We start from the raw sequence: 21,884 nt of genomic DNA on the forward strand, positions 1-21,884 counted from the left end.
GCGAGGGCGTTGGGAAAGGTTTGGGAGGCCTCCGGAGGAGCTGCGCTGCAGGAGCACCTCCCGACGCGCACGACCTTTCCCCTAGTTCCCGGCCACGCCCCCTTCACTAAGTCCCTTTCCCCTTCCCTCAGGTCCCGCCTCTTTCTCCGGACTCTATTCTCCATTGGTCCGGACCCTCTTGCCACACCTCCCTTCCCTCCGGGCCCCCGATTGGTCCTTTGTCAGGGCGGAGGCGGGCATCGTCGCGGTTGATTGGCCGGCGGCGCGGGGCGCACGCGCAAAGAGGGGAGCGGGAGAGGGGGCCGGGACGTCCGGCTCCAGAGGCCGAGTGAGCCTACTGACCCCGCAGGTGGGAGCCGCAGGAAGATGGCGGAGCTGCGCGCGCTCGTGGCTGTAAAGAGGGTCATCGACTTCGCCGTGAAGGTGACCGGGCCCCTCCTTGCACCTCCCGGGAATCCCGAAACTGTATGGGGGGTCTTCTCGTACGTCTGATCTCTGCCGCTCTTCCTCCTGAAAGTCAAAGTCACACCTGAGGGCAAAGATCAAGGACCGTGAGGTTCAGACTTCAGACCCTCCTAATTCAGACCCAGCCCCTTTGGGGTCATGACCCCGCTCCCTTTTCTCAAGGTTTTGGACTCACTGTCTTAATAATTATGTACAGTACGAGTTACTTTCTCTGTTTCTTACCCGCTGGAGGTGCCGCGGTCCCTGTGTAACATTTGGAGAAACCGAGGCGAGGTCACTCCGCTAGGATGGGGTAGAGCTGAGATTCCCCTCCAGGTCCGTCTGTCTTCTCAGCGCGACTAGTGCTTTGCACACAAGCCACACTTCACCTGTTATGCTTCACTGCCCACTCAGTTGCCTTAACTTGGGAACCCAGAAGCCTTCACCCTACAGAGCCGCGGGGTGAGCGAGGAGGCTCTAGCCAGGAAGGGAGGGAGAAATGTTTGCTGGAGATGAAATTCTGTTTGAGCTGGTGGAATGGCTCCTGTTCCCCATGAGAGGGCTTGGCCGGGGTGGGAGGCAGCGTCTTTGCGGTCCTGGCTTGACCCTGAGAGTAGCTGGTGGGGACAGAGGTAAATCAGACATAGCCTCTCCCGCCAGTTTCTCAAAATACTTGGCTTAAAGCAGACTGAGGTGGTTTCCCCATCTACTGTAGATGGTGACTGCGCATCCGTGTCTGTCCCCACCATCAAACTGGGATTCCACCTATATGTCCCCAGCATTGTGCAGTACGGGCCTGTCATGCCAGAGGCCTCCTGATGCATGAAACCTGGATCCCTGCCCACTTGGGGAGTGAGGGCCTGGGAGCCCGACTTGGCAGGGAAACTTCAGTGATCATAACTGCTCACGTTTAGTGAATGCTTACTGTGCGAAGGGCAGCACTCCAAGTCCTTGACGGATACTGACTCATTCAGTACTTTTCAGTATCCTCTTGCTTGATATTATGAAGCCGGTTGGGCGGGTGAGGAGAGTGAGGCCCTCGGAGATCCTGTTGCTTGCTGGATCACCCCACTCCAGGCAGGTATCGTCAGGATCGAAGTGCACCAGTCTCTGCTCCTCTTTTTTTTTTTTTTTTTTTTAAGATTTTATTTGTTTATTTGAGAGAGTGAGCAAGCGCACAAGAGGGGGAGGGCAAAGGGAGAGGGAGAAACAGACTCCTCACTGAGCAGGGAGCCTGATCCCAGGATCCTGAGATCATGACCTGAGTTTAAGCTTAACTGACCGAGCCACCCAGGCATCCCTCCTCCTTTTTCACTGTCAGGTCAGGGCTGCAGCAAAGCCCTGACAGCAAAGGGCAGGGGTGTTCTCTTTAGCTGCTCTTGGGGGTCCTGGGACCTTCTCTCCTGGTTTCTTCCTACTTCTAGCTGTTGCTTTGGGCTCTTTTGGTCTCTGGGCCTCCCTGTACCCCAGCCCTGGTCTCCGTGGCTTGAGGTGCCTTTGTCGTATCTTGTCTTCCCCCCCGGCAGACCCGAAAATGACCAGCTTTGGGTCCCAGCCTTACCCAGCACAGGGCCTGGCACACAGGTGTGTGCTGAATGAGAGAACAAAGAGAAGGTATCAGCCATTGTCCTATCCCAGGGGGGTGTGCTGCCCCGGGGCTCCCAACACTGCATCCCATCTGTTGGCTGTGTGTGTAGGTGCCCTTTCTGAAGAAATAAACATTGCCAACTACCTGATCACGGGCCAGAGCCCCAGCACCATTGCCCTCCCTCCCTTACCAATCCCGCCACCTATTACTTAACAGCTGGTCCCCTTCTCCATCCTCATGGGCCCAGCATTTCAGGCTTCTCTTCCTCCCAGCTGGCCCCACACAGGGTCTCCTCCCTGGTTCTCAGTGGTTCCTTTGGTCCATCCTCTCTCAGCTTCAGGGCTCTTTCTCCCCTACCCCCGAGTTGCCCTGAAGCTCCCCAGCATCCTAAGAACAAAGTCACAGCCCTTCAGCCTGGTGTTTGAGACCCTTCATGGTCTGGCTGCGGCCCCTGTTCTGCTGTCCACAGTGCCATGTCCCGTGCTGACCCTTTGTGCTTCCATGGCTCCCTCACCTGGTCTTTCCTGACAGACCTGGCCCCTTTTTGCCTTGGATCTTTGCCCTTCGCTGTGCCTTCTGCCTGGGCACCCTTCCCTCCATCTGTGCTCCTTGTACCTCCCTTTTCCTGCTTCACTCTGATCTATCAATTGTATCAAAAGTTTAGTGATTCTCTGGGATCACCTCCTCCAGGGAACCCCTCTACCCCAACCCTCTCAGGCTTCTTGATGTGTCCTTGGACACTCCTGCAGCCCCTGGGCCTGCCTCTCTCAGCTCTGCTCAAACACTGGATTGGGATCCTGTGCTCACCCAGGTGTCACCCCCACGTCCAGAATGACAGCCCCTTGGGGTGAGTGCCGGGTTTCACCCACTTTGTTCCCAGCATGGATTTTCACCTCCTTCCAGCCTTTGCTCAGATGTTCCCTTCTCTGTGAGGCCTTCCCTGGACACTGACCTAAAATGTCATTCCTGTGCCCTCCCTTGCTGTAATTTCTCCCATACTCTTGTCACTTTGTAATCCACAGGGCGATTTTCTGATCGCTCACTTTCGTGTCTGTGTCCTTCCAGAATTCGAGCCCCAGGGTCCGGAGGAGAGTCTGTCTGGCGTAGTCAGCACTGTCTTAGATACCCGTTAGGCTCTCAGTTCAGGGCCCACTTCAGGCCAGCCACAGCTGGAATCAAGTCTGCTTCCTGCTGTGTGACCTTGGGGGAGTTGCTTAACCACTCAGAGCCCGATTTTCCTCCTCTCTACCAAGGGGATAACAGTACTACTACCTCCTGTATTGGGTGGCAGTGAAGTTTAAATGGGCTACTAGTATAGCGCTTGGCTCAGGGTAAGAGTCGGCCTTGGCTGGCCCTCAGGAAGGGTGGCTATTATTGGTAGAACTGGTAATGGACATTCTTTTACTCGTCCGTTCAGAACACAAATGCTCTGCTCAGTGTGTGTCTGTGTGTATGTTTACGATTATTTGTCTAGGGTTTTAATTCATAAGCATTTGGCAACCCAGGAATACTCAGTTCTGGCCAGGTTACATCTTCCATGAGCTGATGAGGTTGTAACCTTCAGCGTTTCTTTCAAGGCCCAGGCAGAGACTGGATCAATTTTGCATTCATGATTTGGTATGCATTTTCCTAAAGAGGCTCTCCCAAAGGCTGGAAACTTCAGGCCCCAGAAAACCTGTTTCCAGCTCTGGGCCTAACCCCAGACAGCCACGCCTTCCCTCAGTTCTGGGAGCCCCTGGCCTTTCCCCCTTGCCCCTCCTGCTCTTGGCAGGGCTGGCCCCTCATCATCCCTCAGGTCACACGTGTCAGCTCCATGAGGCTGTTGGTCTTCTTTGCCTTCCCGAGATGAGATCTGCTGTAGAAGGGTCTCAGTGTGGTGACCACCGCTTTAGTCATCTGTCACTGGCATCACTCCCTGGCCACCGTCTCCCCCTCTGGCCTTGGCTCTCCTGGTCACTCTGTGTCCCGGGTGCTCTGTGCCCAGAGTCCCAGCACATGCCCAGTGAGTGACTCGCTTGACAGAAAAAAACCAGAGGACAGAACCACAGAGAAGTCCTTGAGCTGTGTCAAAAGTTCAGGGAGAGCTTTCAGAAGTCACTTTATATACACCTGCTCTGAGACAGAGGGCCACGAATAAATGGCCAGGAATAAAAGGACTGGCTCCCCCACCTCTTGAGGGCCCATTTCTCGTCCTAGAGAGTCTCATGATTCCCAAGTCAGACTTGGAGTTAGGCCCCTGGTCCTGCCACTTCCTTGTTGTGTGATCCTGGGCAAGGCGCTTGGCCTCTCTGTGCGTCTGTTGCTCCATCTGGTCAATGGGGATGGTAATGGCAGCAACTAACCTCCCAGGCAGTTAGGGCAGTTAAATGAATTAATATATTTAAAGTCCTTGGAGCACTACCTGTCTGGCTCATGGCTGTTTCTTTTGAAGGTTCACATTTTGCAAATTCAAGAGAAAGAGTAAAAGCTTCATGCAGGATTATCTTCTTTGATTTATAAAACCTCATTATTTAAAATAATAATAATAGAAAAAAATGACTCGCCCTGATCTTTCAGACCAACCATGGTTTCCTGACTTACGTAATTTAACTAAACAGTGTTTTTGAAGCTTGAAATCAACTCAGGCTTAAAATGTCTTCCACCGAGAAGATGCGCTGGCATGTTTCCCAGGGCCAGAGGCTCTCATCCCTTGGTTCATGGGTGTCAGGAGCTCGGTGCAAGGAGCCCCCTCAGAACAAGAGCAGGATCAGCGCCCTCCACCAGCCGCTGGCTCACCAGCTCTGGCTGTTACTGGTGGGGCTGCTTTTCTTGTTGAAAGGGGAAACCTCTGACTTGGATTTTATTTCGGTAACGAGAAGGCTTTTGTGGTTTAGTTCCCCTGCTGTTTCCAAGTGTTTGAGTGGTTCTCATGCATGGTTCTGGAAGGTGCTTGGCCTTCGCGTACAGTCCTGAACAGAGCTGATGGAAGTCCCTGTCTGTGGGCAGTTGACATTCTGGTGGGGAGAAGACTGATAGTTACTCTCAATCAGTCCAGCCTATGTCGTATGTCAGGGGTGGTCAGTGCTATGGTGAGAGTTAAACAGGGTTAAGGAATGGGAGAGTTGGAAGGGACGGGGTTTACACAGGAGGTGAGGGACAGCGGAGGAGGTCAGGGTCAAGCCAGTGCATGTTCTGGCAAATTCTGGGGATCGTGTGCCACACACTCAAAGTAGGTCCTAGTGGAAAAGCATGGATTCAGAACATGGTGTTGGCTCCAGTTGTACTTTGTAAAATGAATTTATTTAGTTCTGAAATGTGAGCCTTATTTTTGGTGTTAAAATGACTTTTAGGGACCCGTGGGTGGCTCAGTCAGTTAATAAGCATCTGCCTTCAACTCAGGTCATGATCTCAGGGTCCTGGGATGGAGCCTCGTGCCTACTGCTCCCCCTTCTTGTGCATGTTCTCTGTTTCTCAAATAAATAAACAAAATCTTAAAATGACTTTTTAAAAAAATGAACAAACAGTGATAGAAAATGATAGCTGTCCTTTTTCTCCTCCTTCTCCTCCTCATCAGTGTTATGGGTCCATGAGGTGCATCCAGACTGGGAAGAGACGAAATGTGCAAGGAGGTAATAAGAGATAGTGTCACAGAGTCCCCAGTTCGGCCAGGCTGTCATCCCAGGTCTCTGCGGCCTGAGCCCTTGGTGGCAGTCACACGGGAGGAGAGAGGCAGGCCAGGTCCTGGGCTGGATCGTGAAGGCGTCCAAGGAAGGCTCCCCTGGGCATCTCGTGGGCTTCTTAGATGCAGAACCCACCTGCCTTCCCCGTCCCGCTTGTAGGATGTAGCCACGATACGCTCCAGAGTCCTGCAGGATTCTTCCCTCTCCCTGCGCCTGCCCAGCACAGAGCTCTGTCACTCCCACCTCCGGGGATCCCTGCAGTCCGTCCATCGGCTTCCCCGTCTCTGCTGGCTCTGCGGTCCAAGGCACTGTCATTCCTCATTTCGTTGACTAACAGCCACCCAGCCGTCTCCCCACTTTCCACCCTTGCTGTGCTTGCAGTTCCCCACCGAGAACCCGGAAGGACATCCACTCGCCTCTTTATCGGCCTTGTTTTTTGTCTCTTGACCTATTCAACTCCAGTTCATCTTTAAGGTGTCCCCTCTAGTGCCACTGCCTCTGGGAGGCCTTCCTGATAGCCTCCCACGTCAGACTGGGTCACAGGCCCCCATCATCCTCTCTGAGTTCCCCAGACTTCTTCATGGATTCGCAGGTGGCAGAGCAGGGGATTTGAGCGCTTGGGTCCTAGAAACCACTGACTGGCCAGCTACTTTGCTTGGGCGCCTCAGTTTCCTCATCTGTCTACAGGGACAATGACTGCTCCTCCCTTGCTGGGCTGTCACCAAGATTAATGAGTTAGGTTCTTAGAACAGGGCTCCTGCGTGATTCTCCTTCAGTGCGTGGCCAGTAATATTCTCTCCGTTGGCTGCTAAGAGGAATATGGTGGGCTAGGAATTGGCCTTCAGCAGGCTATCCAGGCCCCAATCCGTGGGTGAATGGTAGCTGATTTGGAAGCAGGGTTTTTGCAGTTGGGCCTGAGTTAAGGCTCCTGAGATGGGGAGGTCACCCCGGATCACACAGGTGGGCCCTAATGCCATCTCCAGAGTCTGCATAAGAGAGGGGCAGAGGAAACTGGAGGAACCAAGGGATGGATTCTGCCCTAGAGCCTCCAGAGGGACCCCCACCCTGCCAAACTTGCTGGCAGCTCAATGAAACTGATTTTGGACTTTGGGCCTCAGGAGCTATGACACAATAAGCCACTGAGTTAGCAGTAATTTGGAATGGCAGCCATGGGAAATTAATAGGGGGACGGTTAGTTGTTCATACTGCCTTCCACCCCATGCTAGACCCAGAGCTCCCAGGCCAGTGGGCCTCACTCCCTTGCTGGTGGCGGTGTCCCCAGAATTTGGCTCTGGGCCAGCCCACAGTCGGTGCTCAGTTAAGACGGACCATGTGAGGAAAGGAGTGAGTAGAGTTTGCCTGTTTGGCAGAATAGGCCTTTAATGCTAGTGTTTTGCAAACTAGATCAGTCATGAGATCCGTGTGGAGGGTTAACATTTAAAGAAAGAGCAGAAAATGTCAGGGTACAGTGTACAAATCAGGGGAAGCATTGTTCACCGAACCTTGCGTTGCCATATTTATGTTGGTATGGAAGTATATGTTGTGTATTTGTAATACACTCAGGAGTATCCTAAAGTGTATTTCACACTGTGGTTTACAGTAAACCAAAATTCGAGAAACATTGTCTTGGGCCCCAGGATCAGTGACAGAGTCAGGCAAGCATGTCCGATGTCCCCCAGTGCTCCACAAATGTGTGAGTGACATCATGAGAGGATGACCCTCTGGCTGTGAATTCTCATCTGCTATGTCCCCAGAGCTGCGGGACCTTGACAAGGCCCTGCCCCTTTCAGGGTCCCGGTTGTCCCCATCCAGCCCTTGCCTTCTTGCCTGTTTCCCCTGACCCCGCGCCTTCCCTTGCTGACTCGGCAGATCCGGGTAAAGCCTGATAAGACAGGCGTGGTCACGGATGGCGTGAAGCACTCCATGAACCCCTTCTGTGAGATCGCCGTGGAGGAGGCCGTGCGGCTCAAGGAGAAGAAGCTGGTGAAAGAGGTCATCGCCGTCAGCTGTGGGCCCGCCCAGTGCCAGGTGCTCAGGTCCTGGGGAGAAGGTGCCATCCAGGGCCCCAAGTCCTGGGTCTGGGGGAGGAGGGCCTGGGACCAGGCTCCTGGGCCCCTTGGGGCTGGAAGCTGCGTCACATCCCTTCTCCTGGCAGGAGACCATCCGTACTGCTCTGGCCATGGGTGCGGACCGAGGCATCCACGTGGAGGTGCCAGCTGCAGAGGCAGACCGCCTGGGTCCCCTACAGGTGGCCCGGGTCCTGGCCAAGCTGGCAGAGAAGGAGAAGGTCGATCTGCTGCTGCTGGGCAAGCAGGTGAGTGCACTTCCACCCCTGCACTGCCCTCCCTGCTCAGCACCCCAGAGGTGGGGGCAGGCGCTGTGATGACAGTGGGCCCAGGCCTAGTGGAGGGTTTGAACGGGGTGGGCAGGATGACTGTGGACGTCAGAAAGACTCCTGGGGTCCTGTGAGGTAGGATCGGAGCCCCAGGGTTGTGGTGATGGTCCACGTGGAAGAGGAGGCCGGCAGACCATGGACAGATGTGTGGCCAAACCCGCATCTAGACAAAGGCCTGAATGGTATGTGAAAAGCCATATTGTCATACAGTCTTCTCTCTTTCTCCACCGAGGCCATTGATGATGACTGTAATCAGACGGGACAGATGACAGCTGGATTGCTAGACTGGCCACAGGTGAGGTTGGAGTGGGGAGCATCTCCTCGGGGCCAGATCTGGGGGCTCAGAAAAGGGCCATTCTTGTCCCTGCCCTTTTGGAGGGAGGCAGGCTTAGTAAGACAGGGTGACTTCTCCAGTGGGCAGGAAAGAAATGTGCACAGCCAAGACACTAGGCCTTATCTAGGCCTTTGGTGCTCTGTTTTCATCAGCCTGTCACTCCACAAGTGCACCAAATTCATCCCCGCCTCAGGGCCTTTGCACTTGCTGTTCCCCCGCAGTCTAGGACATGATTCTCTCAGACTGCCTCATGGCTTTCCCACTCTTTCCTTCAGGTCTCTGCTCAGTTGTTAGCTCTTTAGAGAGGCCTTCCTTCCCCACCCTGTATGAAATTCCAGTGCCCCCTCCCCACCTATGCCGGTTCAATAGGAACATAAGCCACCTTTGATCTAAAATGTTTCATAGCCAAACTAAAAAAGTAAAAAGACACAGGCAGAATTAATGGCAGTAATATTCTATTTAACTGAACACATCTAAAGTGTGACTATCTTAGCATATAATCAGTATAAGAAAATACTGAGCTATTTTACATTCTTTTCTCTTTTTGTATGAAGTCTTCGAAATCCATTGTGAATTATATATCTACAGCCCATCTCAGTTCAGATGCTGAATTTCTATCAGAAATACTTAGTTTAGATTCCCAAAACTCACAATTAAAAAAGTAGGCTCACATACCCCAGGTTGTTCCAAATAGACTTACAAGTTTTCTGGAATTGCATCAAATATCTTTTTTTTTTAATAGCAACTTTATTGAGATTAAGTGACTTAATGATAAACTGCACATATTTAAAGTGACAGTTTGGTAAGCTTGGACACACATACACACCATCATCACGATCAGGAAAATATATTTGGCTTACGGATCTTTAAATATATTTATTTATTAAAAAGATTTATTACTTATTTGAGAGACAGAGAGAATGGGGGGAGGGGCAGAAGGAAGGAAGCAGACTCCCGCTGAGCTCACTCTTACGACCTGGAGACCATGACCTGAGTTGCAATCAGGAGTCAGGCGCTTAACTGACTGAGCCACCAGGCGCCTCTCGGTCTTTAAATTTAAATGAATTAATTAAGAGGGAAAATCCCATCCCACAATTGCACTACTAACCACATTTCCTACATTCAGAAGACACTCTAGTCCTGTGGCTGCTGGGTATGTATTTGGTTTCTGGCGGCCTTCCTGGCCAGAAAAAATGCGCACGAAAGCCTGGGCCTTGGTCGTTTTCACAGTGTATCCGAAGGCTAGTTCATGGGGCCCTCGGGATTGATGGAACATTCCAGCTAAGACTTGAAAGCTTTGTCCAGTGAGTGAGTGAGTGGAGAGAACAGGTTGGTTGGACAAAGAGAAGGTGCAGGTCTATCAGCCAGTGTTGATATAGGACTGGGGGACCAAGGGGCTTGGCCAGAGCTTGGGCACCGAGCAAAGAAAACCGGATGCCGGCAGATGTTCCTAGGGTCAGCCTAGCAGAGGGGCCTGGAAGGGAGCCCCAGGGGACAGAATGGTGGGTACCGGGAGCAGGGCATGGAGCCAGTTCTTGGCTTGACCCCTGGTGGGTGACAGTGAACACATTTTGGAGTCTTTCTCTGCTTCAGTTTTCCTCATCTGTCAAATGGGGACAATAGCATTGACCTTACAGTGTTCCCAAGAGGGCCTGATGGCTGTTTAGAACAGCGCCCTTCCCCTCCATACATGTTCATCATTATTAAGCTAGGTTGATGATAGGCAGGAACCTAACTGGCAGGTTCAGGTCATTAGGACCCGCATCTTGGTTCCCAGTGAAATTACAGATACCCGCCCTAGATTTTTGAGATCCCTTTCTGTGGCTTCGTCCTGTTTATGAACTTGTGTCTATAGGTTACCTTGTGGGACTCTCTCCTGTTCTCTCATTCATTACCTCATCCTCCTGCTGCTCTGTGCCTGTCTTGAGTTAACCTCACCCCCACCCTCCTCTCCCCAGGGCACATTCGCCTCCCAGGTGACACTGGAAGGGGACAAGCTGAAAGTGGAGCGGGAGATCGATGGGGGCCTGGAGACCCTGCGGCTGAAGCTGCCTGCCGTGGTGACCGCTGACCTGCGGCTAAATGAACCCCGCTACGCCACGTTGCCCAACATCATGGTGAGTGCTTGGTGCTTGGGTCCCTGAGGGCTTAGGAGTGGGTGAGTGCATTGCAGGCCCAGTGCCTCTCTGGTGCTCAGATGTGGGGAGAGGGGATCCAAGGGACTTCTGATCCGAAGGAACGGCACATCTGGCTAAAAGAGTTCACTGACCGTCATGGCCAGTAGGATGGGTTCACTGGGTCATCCTAGCCAATGGGGAGAGCTTAGCATGTCATCCCAGCCAATAGGAGGCTACGGTGGTCATCTCATCCAGTAGGGTGGGCTCTGTGAGTTAGGTCAGCCAATAGGGAGCGTTCAGTGAGTCTGCTTGGCCCAAAGTCCATTGAGTCTTTACTGCCAGAAGGTTGACATTGCCAGTCCATTTCAGCCCGTGAAGGGCCTCCCAAGGCAGCTGACTTGGGGAGGACCCTCAATAGAAGGGCTTCCCGGGCCATCCCCGCCCACAGACATGATCTCTACCGGCCCCAGAAGAGGTCCCGGTTGTCTTGGTGGGTGGGTGGGTCCAGACAAGTTCGGGCAGTGGGATTGGTTCTGCAGACGTGGCAGTCATGGGGAGGAGGCTGCCGGAGTGGCCGCAGGGGCTCCAGCAGCCGCGTGAACAGCGGGTGCCCGTGTGCAGAAAGCCAAGAAGAAGAAGATCGAGGTGATCAAGGCCGGAGACCTAGGTGTGGACCTGACCTCCAAGCTCTCCGTGGTTAGCGTGGAGGACCCACCCCAGCGGACAGCCGGCGTCAAGGTAGAGACCACAGAGGACCTGGTGGCCAAGCTGAGGGAGATTGGGCGGATTTGAGCCCCTTTCCTGAAACTCAGCAATAAAACTATGATCCTCCCGATGACTGTCTCTGTTTAACTCATTCCCTGGAGACCTGATCTTTGGTTCAGTCAACAAACATTTGCTTAAATCTCCTGCGTGCCAGGCCCTGTACTGGGTGATGTCGGTGACCCAGGTGAGTCAAATCCAGTCCCTGCAAAGCTCCATGCTGAAGAGGGCCGTGGCGGGGGGGCGGGTGGGGGGACGGACACCGACAGAGGCAGCTGCATGCTGTACGCTCTGGGCACAGGTGACATCATGCGCTTGGGAGACCTCCTGGGGCACCTGAGCTGGCATGTGGGGTAGAGAGCTTTCCCAGAGAGAGGGCATCGCTGCTGAGTCCTGAAGGACGCCTTTCCATGAGGTGGGGAGAAGGGCTTTCATCTACAGAGTGTTTGCCAGGGCTCCCAGGTGCCAGGCCCCTACTGAGACTCCGGGTACAAGAGGGAAGGAGGCTGGAAGCGCAGGGTCTGGTTGGGGAGACAGACAACAATGAAAACCTCATGTGGGGATGGAGAGCTGGGGCCCAGAGTCAAACTTGGGGATCTGAGAGCCTCGCTCGCAGTTACCGGCTGGGGGGTCTCGAGTGAGTGACGTCCCATGTCTGAGCTTCGGTTTCCCATCTGGCTGATCAGAATAGGAAGGGCCTAGTGCAGTGGTTAAAGGCTCTGCGTCTCGCTCTCGAGGCCCTAGCCAGGCCACTCCCTGGCTCTGGGAGGACTCTGGCAGGTTCCCACTCCCTGAGCCCCAATTCCCTCCTCCCTCGGGGCAGTACGTAATAACACCAGTGTTCTGGTTGTCTGGCATGGCATAACGAACCACACCAAAACTCAGGGCTTAAGCCAGCAATCGTTTATTTTGCCCATAAATCTGAAATTTGGGCAGGGCTTGGACAGCTCACCTCCCCAGGCGGCCTCAGTTGGGGTCTCAAGTGGGGCCAGAGGATCCACATCCAAGATGACTCAGTTATGCAGCCTACAAGCCGGCCGGGGTTGTTGGCTTGAGCTGGCTGTTGGCCAGAGGCCAGGACTCCTCTGGGACGATGGGGGTGGGGCGCTGTAGGAGCTTTGTCATGACATGGTGGCTGGGTTCCAAGAGGGAGCGTTCCATCACACGTGAAGTGGAAAATGCCAGTCTGTGGGCCGAGATGTAGACCCTGGCATGGGGTCCCTTCTGCTGTGCTCTCTTGGCCTGGTAGTCAGAAACCAGCTGGATCCGAGGGGAGGGGACATAGACCCCTCCTTAAAGATGCAGGCATCTTTAAGCTATAAAACTTAGCCCATTAGTGCAGCCCCCCCCCGCCCCCCGAACCACACTTGACACAAGGAAGGTGCGCACTCTATGATTCCCATTGTCGTTACCATCAGTATGGTGAGAACTCACTGATAAGCTCAGAGGACTGACTGTGAGCTGAGCAGAGGCCCTGAGCCCAGCCTGGAGTGGTCGGAGCTTTCTGAAGGGAGTGAGCATCTGATCGCCTTGAACCAAAGCCCAGCTCCACCCTCTGGCTGTGCAACCTTCTTCAGGTCCCTGGACCTCTCTGAGCCATAGTCCCCTGGCCTGTAAAATGAGGATAATGATACCCCAGCTCATAGGGCATTTGGAAGTGTTCGGGCAGATAATGCCTGGGAAGCATGTCACATGGTTCTTGGCGCAGGAAAAGTGGTAATTATTATTATTATTCTTAATTAGGTGAGGCCGCTGGACAAGTTGGGGGGTGGCAGAGGAAGTGAACAGAGCAGTCCAGGCAAAGAAGAGACTGCCTGCAAACCTGGGAGGGGAGAGATGGGGCATAGGAATAGCTGGATGTTCAAAGAGTAAGAGGATAGATGGTGTGACCAGAGTGGGTAGGTCTGGGCCACTCTGGGTCTGGAAGGGATCTTGGATGTTTCCTGAGGGCACAGGGGAGCCACGCACAGGAGGGGTGGGGTAGAAAGGGGTCAAGTGTGGATCAAGGGGTCAGGTGGTGGAGGCTGGAGGGAGGAGGCTGGGAGAGAGGATGGATCCGGCCAGTGGGATTGGAGAGGAAGGGACAGAGCAGAAGGGGAGAGGAGGGAAGAGGGCTCCCAGCCTCTGCATAGATGTGGAACCACACTTGAGATGGAGAACCCAGGAAAGGGGTTGTGTTGGGGGAAGATGCTGAGTTCGGTGGAACACAGGGCATTTGAGGCCCTAGGGGGCAGGGAAATGCAACTCTGGGTCTTGGGAGAGGGTGGGAGACAGCCTGTGGAGACTTGTTCTGAGGGCAGCAGGGAGCTGTGGGAGGAGTTGGAGCAGAGTAGGAAGAGGGTTGGATGCAGGTATCTGAGGCTGCAGGCAGGCTAGAGTGGGCTCAGGTCCACAGTCTGGTGAGAGGAAACCTGAACTGAGGCCAAGGGCATCAGATGGCGCTCTCTGAAGGGTCACCTCACCCTCCAAGAGGTCTTCCTGCTTCTGTTCCCCATGAGTTTGCTACCACGTTTCTGCTGGGAGACCCAGCTCTCCCTGTCTTCACGCAGGGGTGGGGAGTGCCTGGGTCAGATGGGGCCAGCTGATGAGGACCAGTGGGGCAGGGTGGCTGGCTCTGCCACTAGATTGAGGGTGGGGGATCCTGGCACGTCCCACTGGGTCTGGCTTCCTTCCCCGCCCAGGAAGCTACCAGTCCTGTCGGACTCGTCGACCAGGGAGGCACAGGTGCAGGCCCCGGAGTCTCGCTGCAGTGTCCTCACGGGTGCGGCCAGCACCATGGACACCTCACGGGCTCTGCTGCTCTTCCTGCTCCTGGGTAAGTCCCCTGCTCAGCCTCTTCCCCACTGGTTCCCCTGCTCAGCAGACCCCTAACGGCCTCTCCTTCTGTCCTTGCAGCCTCCGGAGGAGGGGTTCTCAACTCCCGAGCCTCTTCTGGAGTTCAGCAACCCAGTTTCTCCATGGACTCAGAAAGCTCTTCCCAGATCCCAGGTTCAAAAGTCTCCATCCAACCCCCCAGCTGGAAATTTCCAGATCATTCTCCAGGTCCAAAAACCACTGCTGCTGTTCCTCATTCCAAATGGTTTCCTGAGGCCTCGAATTTGAGTGATGTGCCTCTCTCCATCTGGTCAGATGTTTCTGCTGAGGGCCAAAAGTTGAGCCTGGATCCTGCCTTCTCTGAAATCCCGGGTTCTGAAGTATTTTCTGTCTTGGGTTCTCAAGTTCCTGCCAAAGACTCAGAGCCCTCCTCTGTTAAGACCCCAACTTCGAACATTTCAGCCCAAGGCCCAGATCCTGGAGCATCCATTGAGACCCCAGGTTCAAAATCTTCCCCTGAGGGTCAAGATCTTGAAATCTCTGCCCAGAACCCTGAATCCAAAGTAACTACAGTAGCCCACCCTGTGGAAAGCTTCCCCCAGCAAGTGGGGAGGCCTCTCTCGGTGCTAGTGGGGACCGCCATCCAGCTCCCTCTAGTTCCAGTTCCCAGCCCCGGCCCTCCTGCTCCTCTGGTTGTCTGGCGTCGAGGCTCTAAGGTGCTGGCAGCCGGAGGCCTGGGGCCAGGGGCCCCCCTGATCAGCTTGGACCCTGCTCACCGAGACCGCTTAAGATTTGACCAGGCCCAGGGGAGCCTGGAACTTGCCTCTGCCCAGCTAGAGGATGCTGGGGTATACACTGCTGAGGTTATCCGGGCTGGGGTCTCCCGGCAGATTCGGGAGTTCACCGTGGGTGTGTATGGTAAGTGGGCACAGAGGTCCAGAGTGCAGGCCCTTTAGGAAGGTGGCTGCTGTCTGATCATGTTTTCTCCCCTGAGGTAGGGGTCCCTTGACAGGGGAGAGAGGACTTCTGAATTGGAGGGAGGAGGGATAAGAGGGGCTGGGGGTCAAGATAGAGTTTCTTAAGGGAAGTTGGACCTGGGGATCAAGACCCCCGGAGACTCAGAATCCTGAGTCTCTGAGAGGAGAGAGTGGGGGACTCCTGGGGCTGGGCCGGGAAGTCCTGGGTGGAAGGAGTAGAGAAGGCTGGGGCCTGGAGTCATGACTATATAGCAAGAGGGGGCCTTGGACCAGGTCCTGAACTGGTCTCCCTCTCCCAGAGCAGCTGCCCCAGCTGTCAGTGCAGCCTGAGACCCCTGAGACAGAGGAGGGGGCGGCCGAGCTGCGGCTGCGTTGCCTAGGGTGGAGGCCGGGTCGTGGGGAGCTGAGCTGGAGCCGGGACGGACGCACCCTGGAGGCAACGGCGGACCCTGAGGGAGCAGAGCCACCCCGGATCCGCACAGAGGGCGACCAGCTGCTCATCACGCGCCCTGTGCGCGGCGACCAGGCCCGGTACACTTGTCGCATCCGCAGCCCCTTCGGCCACACGGAGGCTGCGGCCGACGTCAGTGTCTTCTGTGAGTGGGGTTGTGCCTCGGGTCGGGGGCCGGGATCCGGGAGCTCAGCCTCCTGAGTCCCAGGCGGAGGGGGGATTGGAGGTCCCCTGGAGCGCCCCAGGCTCGTGGCGGTGTTCCGGATGACCCTGACTCTCCCGGTCCGGATCACTTCATCCAGACGGCCCGGATGCGCCGGTCATCAAGGTGTCCTCGGATCGCGACGCCGCCCCCGCCCTATATGTCACCGCCGGCAGCAACGTGACCCTGCGCTGCACCGCCGCCTCGCGGCCGCCCGCCGACATCACGTGGAGCCTGGCAGACCCGGCCGAGGCCGCGGTGCCCTCAGGCCCGCGTCTCCTGCTGCCGGCGGTCGGGCCGGGCCACGCCGGCACCTACGCCTGCCTCGCCTCGAACCCGCGCACCGGCCACCGCCGCCGTTCCCTGCTCAACCTCACCGTGGCGGGTGAGCTCGGCCCGTGGGTGGGATCAGCAAATAAAGGAATTACCTGGGAAGGGGGCGGAGTCACAAGAGGGGGCGGGGTCGTTCTAGAAATGAGCGAGTTGTCTTTCATTTGGGACGGGGCGCAACTGGAGGGCACAGACGTCTGGCTGAAGGCCCAGAGTAACTCGGTGGAAGGGGTTATGTTTGCGAGGAAAGAAATCAGGGCCGAAATGTAGCCTTCTCGGGAAAGAGAGGCCGTCGGTGGGGCTGCAGCTGCCCGCTCGGCCTGGACGTTTCTGGGAGAGGGAGCTGGGTGGCAAGAGAATAGGGCGCGGATGGCGCCTACGGGCCGGTGCCAGGTGCAGAAGGGTCGGCGCGAACGCGCGGATAGGAGGGCTGGAGGGGTGAGGGGGGAGAGGCTGGCCCCTTGATCTCTCCCTACGCTCCACAGACCTGCCTCCCGGGTCCCCACAGTGCTCAGTCGAAGGTGGTCCGGGGGACCGCAGCCTCCGCTTCCGCTGCTCGTGGCCGGGCGGGGTCCCCGCCGCCTCCCTGCAGTTCCAGGGTCTCCCTGAAGGCGTCCGCGCAGAGCCGGTGCCCTCCGTGCTCCTGGCGGCTGTCCCCGCCCACCCCCGGCTCAGCGGTGTTCCCGTCACCTGCGTCGCTCGTCACCTGGTGACCACACGCACCTGCACTGTCACCCCGGGTGAGAGCCAGTGGGACTTATTTCCTGTTTCCCGAGGAGGGGCGTATTTCTTAGTTCCTTTAGGAAATGAGAAAGGCAGACTTCTAACTCCAGGAAAAGAGATTTCCTTTGTCTTAAACCCTACAGAAGGACCAAGGTTGTTCCTATACTGCAAGCAGCGAAAAGGGTCACAGTTTCTTTCTTGGACCCAGGAAGAGGGCTGACACCTTCCTACTTGTCCCGAGCAATAAAGGCTCGAGAACAATATGAATTCCCCAGTCCAGAACCTGGTCCATAGTATTTATCTCATAAGGCCTTATTAAGGACATCCAATAATGACTGAACAAGAGTGAGTGAATGAGCAGTGCTTCCTTGTTTGGCTAAAGTTTCACAGCGGTTTCCTTCCCCGAAGGGTGGGGCTTGGACTCCAGGGTGACGTCTTGACTTGGCTGGGTTTCTTCTACCTGCAGAGGCCCCTCGGGAGGTGCTGCTGCATCCCACAGTGGAGGAAACACCATCTGGGGAGGCAGAAGTGGCGCTGGAGGCCACTGGCTGCCCTCCACCATCCAGAGCATCTTGGACCCGGGAAGGGCGGCCCGTGGCCCCTGGAGGTGGGGGTCGCCTCCGGCTCAGCCAAGATGGGCACAGGCTCCTCATTAGCAACTTCAGTTTGGACTGGGACCTGGGAAATTACTCCGTGCTGTGCAGCGGGGCGCTGGGTGCTGGGGGCAACCAGATTACTCTCATTGGTGAGTGCATTCCTTTCCCAGAACCCAGAAGTCCTCCAGCCCTCTCCAACCTCAGATCCAGTCCCCAGCTCCTTCTCCCTCAGATCCAAGAGTTCAAGTCCTCAGTCCCTTTCTCTTGTAGGCCTAGAAGGCTCCCCAGACCCTCTGTTCCCAAGACATATGAGCCCAGGCCTGCAGCACCCTTCCCTCTCCCCTCTAGGACCCATAAATTCAGCCCCCACCTTAATCCTCCCCAGGACCTTCCATCTCCTCATGGAGGCTGCAGAGAGCCCAGAATGCAGCAGTGCTGACCTGGGATGTGGAACGTGGGGCCCTGATCAGTGGTTTTGAGATCCAGGCACGACAAGAGGGCCCCGACCTGGGTAGAGCCACTACCTACAAAGACTGGATCTCCCTGCTCTTTCTGGGGCCTCAGGAGCGGTCAGCCGTGGTGCCTCTTCCTCGCCGGAACCCTGGGACCTGGGCCTTCCGTATCCTCCCCACCCTGGGGGGCCAGCCAGGGACCCCATCACAAAGTCGAGTCTACCAGGCCAGTGAGTTGGGGCTGTTGGAGCCTTTTCCTGGGCCACCTCCCTTCAGTCTGTTTCCTTGTATCTTGCTTGTCTGTCTGTATCCTTTTTCGGGGGCTACGGTCACAACGGACCATAACCCGCATGGTTTGAACACACAGCAATGTAGTCTCTCCCAGCTCTGGAGGCCAGAAGTCAGAAATCAAGGGGTCAGTGCTCCATCTCAGGGAAATCAGGGCTGTGCACCCTCTGAGACTTGGGGCAGAGTCTTTGCGGGTCTCTCCCAGCTTCTGAGGGTGGCCATCCATTCTTGACCTTCCTTGAGTGTAGCTGCATTGCTTGGTCTCTGCCTCCAGCTTCCCACAGCCTCCTCCTCCCTGTGTGTGTCTCTGTTTTCTTCTTGTGAGGGCTCTAGTCATCTCGGATTGGGCTCATCCTGATGATCTCTTCTTGACTTGATTGGCTGTACTGTGTCTCCCCCCAAAGATAATTGACATCTTAACCCTCAGTACCTGTGAATGTGGCCTCATTTGGAAACAGAGTCTTCGCAGAAAATTGACTCTATTTCTGTGATAGCACCTTATTTCTGTCATAGCACATTTTTTTCTTAGTACAACCTGTAATTGTTATTAATTGGTACGTTCATTTCTGATTTCCCTAAAAATTAATCCCCATGAGAGTAGGTATCTGGGTTTGCTCACCGGTGGACTGTTACCTTCTGGTAGAACGCCCGGCGCATCGCTTACTTAGTAAATGCTAAAAGAATTGAGAGTCTGGGGTCCCAGGAATTGGGTTCCAAAAGAGTTGGAGCAGGGGGCTTAGGAAACTTGGGTCCAGCCCTAGCTCCTGCTCTCTTATCCTTCATCGCTCTGTCTCTTCCAGGTCCCACCCTGGGCTCCGGGGCCATTGCTGGCATCGTCCTGGGCTCCCTTCTGGGCCTGGCGCTCCTGGCAGCACTTCTCTACCTGTGCATATGCTGCCTGTGCAGGCTCAGGGGTAAGTGAGGGCCCACTGGAGAGGGTCCCTAGCACGAGAGCAGGCTGAACCCGTCTGCATGGCCACAGGCTATTCATCCCGCCTTCTACCTCCATATCAGCCTATCAGAGTGAGGCCCCGCCCCTCACCGATCTCTCCTGGTCATTAGCTGGGTTGGTGTGTTGCAAGAGCCAATGAAGTGCTTCTGTTTCTCGTTCCTCCTCTTTCTAGGAGACTCTCTCAAGAAAAAGAAGCATCCGCCCTCCTTGACCCCTGTGGTTCCCCCACTGGAAAAAAAGATGCAGAGCGTAACTCCAGTGCAGACCTCACAGCCTCTGCCCCTCAAAGTCCCGCTGGAGGACCCTAGCCCAAACGGAGCCCACCAAGTGAGTGTCAGTGCCCCAGTGCCCTGGAATGGGCTGGAACTTTTTGTGTTTTAGGGAGAGGAGATGATCTGAGTCTTCTTCCTCCAGCTTTACTTGTTGGTTTACAAAGTCGGTAAATAACACCCCTCCCTTTTTAATACATAAATATTGGACAGGAATTCCCATCACATTTTTGCTATAGTTCTTACTACAATTTCTTACTCCAATTTCCCGCCAAAGGAGGGAGAACTCCTTTATTTTTTTCCATAAAAATTGGCCAAACTTCCATCTTCTATCAGATGTGGGATGGAATGTCTTCTCCCGGGTGAAAGCTGGGTTGTTTCCTGTCCCAAGGGTGGGCGGACATTTCTTTTTTCCCTGTTGTAAATGAGGAGAACCTGGCTAACTCTGACTGATGTGAGCTAGCCCTCGAAAAAGGTGAGTCATGTCGCATTCAGGGTGACACCTGAGGTTGTCCTCCTCCTTTCCTTTCTCTTCCAGGCTGCTGGTCTCTGTCCAGTCATCTCTCCGGGTGGGGGCCCGAGGACTGTTCGGGCAGCCACGCAGGTGTGACCAAGGCCCGCACCGCGCAGGAATTTTTTTGGGGGGTAGGACCTCCTGTTTCATCCCCAAAGCAGGCAGAGCCCTCCTGTCCTGCTGTGACTGAAGACTGGCTCTGGGCATGGGACTTCCTGTCTCTCTCTCAGGGCAGAAGACTCTGCTTGTATTTGCGCAGCTTGTATTTGCGCAACCAAGGCGCTGTGGCTTCCAGGCTGGGAGAGACTGCTGCCGATCTACCCATGTGGTTTGCACAGCCTCTAGGCAGGACCTACAGGCTTGGTGCTGGACAGACTGGTGGACCGGCAAGTCTTGCCCTGTGCTGCTTCAAGCCCCAGGGGGCGCCCAGCCTCATTCTCTCAGAAGGTCTTCCTACATCCCCCCCCCCCCCCATCTCCTCCAGGCCATACCCATTCAGCTGCCAGTGTCTGCATCTTGAAATAGCTCAGAACACATCCTCTCCTCTTTAAACCCTTCTGGGAGTGCCCATTGCCCTTCAGATATTGTCCCGACTCCTCACTGTGATTTTCAGAGCCTTGTGGTTGGGCTTCTATTGACCTCTGACCTCCCCTTCTGGCACTTTCACCCCTGCCACTCAATTAACAACAGGCTTTCTGTCCACCCGGCTCTATTTTGCATCTGGGGCTTTGCCCCAGAGTTTGCTTTGCCTGGAATACCACTTTTTGCCCCGGGTTATACACTTCTCAAGAACAATGCTAACTGAGCTACAACGATTTATAGGAAATATATATTTGCTCATTCAGATGACCAAAATATGTTTCTCAGATATCTTTGGTCTTGCTTGATCCACAGTTCTTGAAAAACGGTTCAGAGCCCTAAAGGCGAATTGAGTGGCTTGTTATTAATGAAAGTGACTTTTGGACCTGACCCAAAGGGGGAGCTGGTTACCTGGAGGACCAAACCTGTGATTAAAAGACTGGAACTTTCTCACACCCCTCCCTGCCCGCCCCTCTAGGAGGGGAAGGGATTGGAGGTTGAATCAGCCAATGGCCAGTGACTTAGTCAATCATAACAATATAATGAAGCCTTCGTATAACCCAGGAGGCCAGCTCTTGGATCCTTTTCCGGAGAGCTTCCATGCTGGGGGAACCAGAATGCTCCCCTGTGCCATAAGCCGGGTCCCAGGCTCCACAAGGACAGAAGCTCCTTTGTTTGGGAGCTTGCCCTGGGTATTTCTTCATCTGGCTGTTGATTCATATCCTTTAATAAACTGGTAAATGTAAGAAGTGTTTCCCTGAGTTCTGCAGCCAGTCTGGGAAATTAATCAAATCCAAAGAAGAGGTCTTTGGAACCTCCAGCTGTAGGCAGTCTCTCAGAAGCCCGGGTAGCAGTTTGGGGCTTGCAGCTGGAATCCGAAGTGGGGAATGGGGGTGTCAGTCTTGTAGGAGGGACTCTTCACCTTTGGAATCTCAAGCTATCTTTGGAGAGATGGTGTCAGAATGGAGGTGAATTCTCAGACACCTGCTGGTGTATGAAAACTGGTGTGTGGGGGGATCCCCCCAATATTGGAATTGGGTCCAGAAATCCTAAAAATGTAACCATTACTAGCTTAGGAGGCTGACTTGGTTATGGGTTCAGTCTCACAACCTCTGAACCTCTGGCTTCTCTCACATAAATTTGTATGTACTAAACTCGTATACTCTCTGCCTCCCTCCTTCAGCTGAGTATGTCATGAAGGCAGAGACCATGTCATTATCCCCAGCACTTAACACAGAGCCTGGCACACAGCAGGCAATCAATAAACACTGGTTGACTGAGCAAATGTTTTGGCGCCAGTGAAGGCTGGGCTTACCACTGTTCTCCCCAGCGTGATGCCTTTTCTCTCTTAGCCGGGTTTTTCATTGGAAATGTAGGGAGTGCATCAGTGAAGATTCCCTTGGCTGCAAGTAACAAAATAAACAGTGTCAAAATAAGT

General features: G+C 54.7%; 2 protein-coding genes across 6 annotated transcripts; both read left to right on the plus strand.

Moving 5' to 3' along the window:
* The first annotated feature begins 267 nt into the window (after positions 1-267).
* ETFB (electron transfer flavoprotein subunit beta) lies at positions 268-11,372 on the plus strand. Of its 2 annotated transcripts, none has more exons than XM_059151130.1 (6): positions 268-423; positions 7,561-7,719; positions 7,847-8,005; positions 8,319-8,381; positions 10,379-10,537; positions 11,077-11,372. In XM_059151130.1, exons 1-6 carry the CDS (start codon positions 367-369, stop codon positions 11,236-11,238), a joined length of 759 nt encoding a protein of 252 aa, XP_059007113.1. In that variant the 5' UTR covers positions 268-366; the 3' UTR covers positions 11,239-11,372. The 2 variants fall into 2 exon arrangements, with proteins under 2 accessions (XP_059007113.1, XP_059007112.1); XM_059151129.1 differs by having other exon boundaries at positions 11,159-11,372.
* A 220-nt stretch (positions 11,373-11,592) lies between these two features.
* VSIG10L (V-set and immunoglobulin domain containing 10 like) lies at positions 11,593-21,600 on the plus strand. 4 transcript variants are annotated; one of them, XM_059151023.1, is made up of 10 exons: positions 11,595-14,114; positions 14,195-15,031; positions 15,390-15,686; positions 15,844-16,128; positions 16,559-16,813; positions 17,263-17,541; positions 17,957-18,074; positions 18,933-19,046; positions 19,257-19,411; positions 19,892-21,600. In XM_059151023.1, exons 1-9 carry the CDS (start codon positions 13,793-13,795, stop codon positions 19,390-19,392), a joined length of 2,643 nt encoding a protein of 880 aa, XP_059007006.1. In that variant the 5' UTR covers positions 11,595-13,792; the 3' UTR covers positions 19,393-19,411; positions 19,892-21,600. The 4 variants fall into 4 exon arrangements, with proteins under 4 accessions (XP_059007007.1, XP_059007006.1, XP_059007005.1 ...); XM_059151021.1 differs by having other exon boundaries at positions 11,598-14,114; positions 17,778-18,074; XM_059151024.1 differs by lacking the exon at positions 17,957-18,074 and having other exon boundaries at positions 11,593-14,114.
* The last annotated feature ends 284 nt before the right edge of the window (positions 21,601-21,884 follow it).

Source organism: Mustela lutreola, chromosome 16 (assembly GCF_030435805.1).
Source record: "Mustela lutreola isolate mMusLut2 chromosome 16, mMusLut2.pri, whole genome shotgun sequence".
Taxonomy (NCBI): Eukaryota; Metazoa; Chordata; class Mammalia; order Carnivora; family Mustelidae; genus Mustela; species Mustela lutreola.

Coding starts and splice junctions, on each gene's coding strand:
- ETFB (XM_059151129.1), top strand. CDS start 367: ATGGCGGAGCTGCGCGCGCTCGTGGCTGTAAAGAGGGTCATCGACTTC. Junction 7,720..7,846: donor GTGGGCCCGCCCAGTGCCAG/GTGCTCAGGTCC, acceptor TTCTCCTGGCAG/GAGACCATCCGTACTGCTCT. Junction 8,382..10,378: donor GATTGCTAGACTGGCCACAG/GTGAGGTTGGAG, acceptor TCCTCTCCCCAG/GGCACATTCGCCTCCCAGGT.
- VSIG10L (XM_059151021.1), top strand. CDS start 13,793: ATGAGTTTGCTACCACGTTTCTGCTGGGAGACCCAGCTCTCCCTGTCT. Junction 14,115..14,194: donor GCTGCTCTTCCTGCTCCTGG/GTAAGTCCCCTG, acceptor CTGTCCTTGCAG/CCTCCGGAGGAGGGGTTCTC. Junction 18,075..18,932: donor AAGTCGAGTCTACCAGGCCA/GTGAGTTGGGGC, acceptor TGTCTCTTCCAG/GTCCCACCCTGGGCTCCGGG.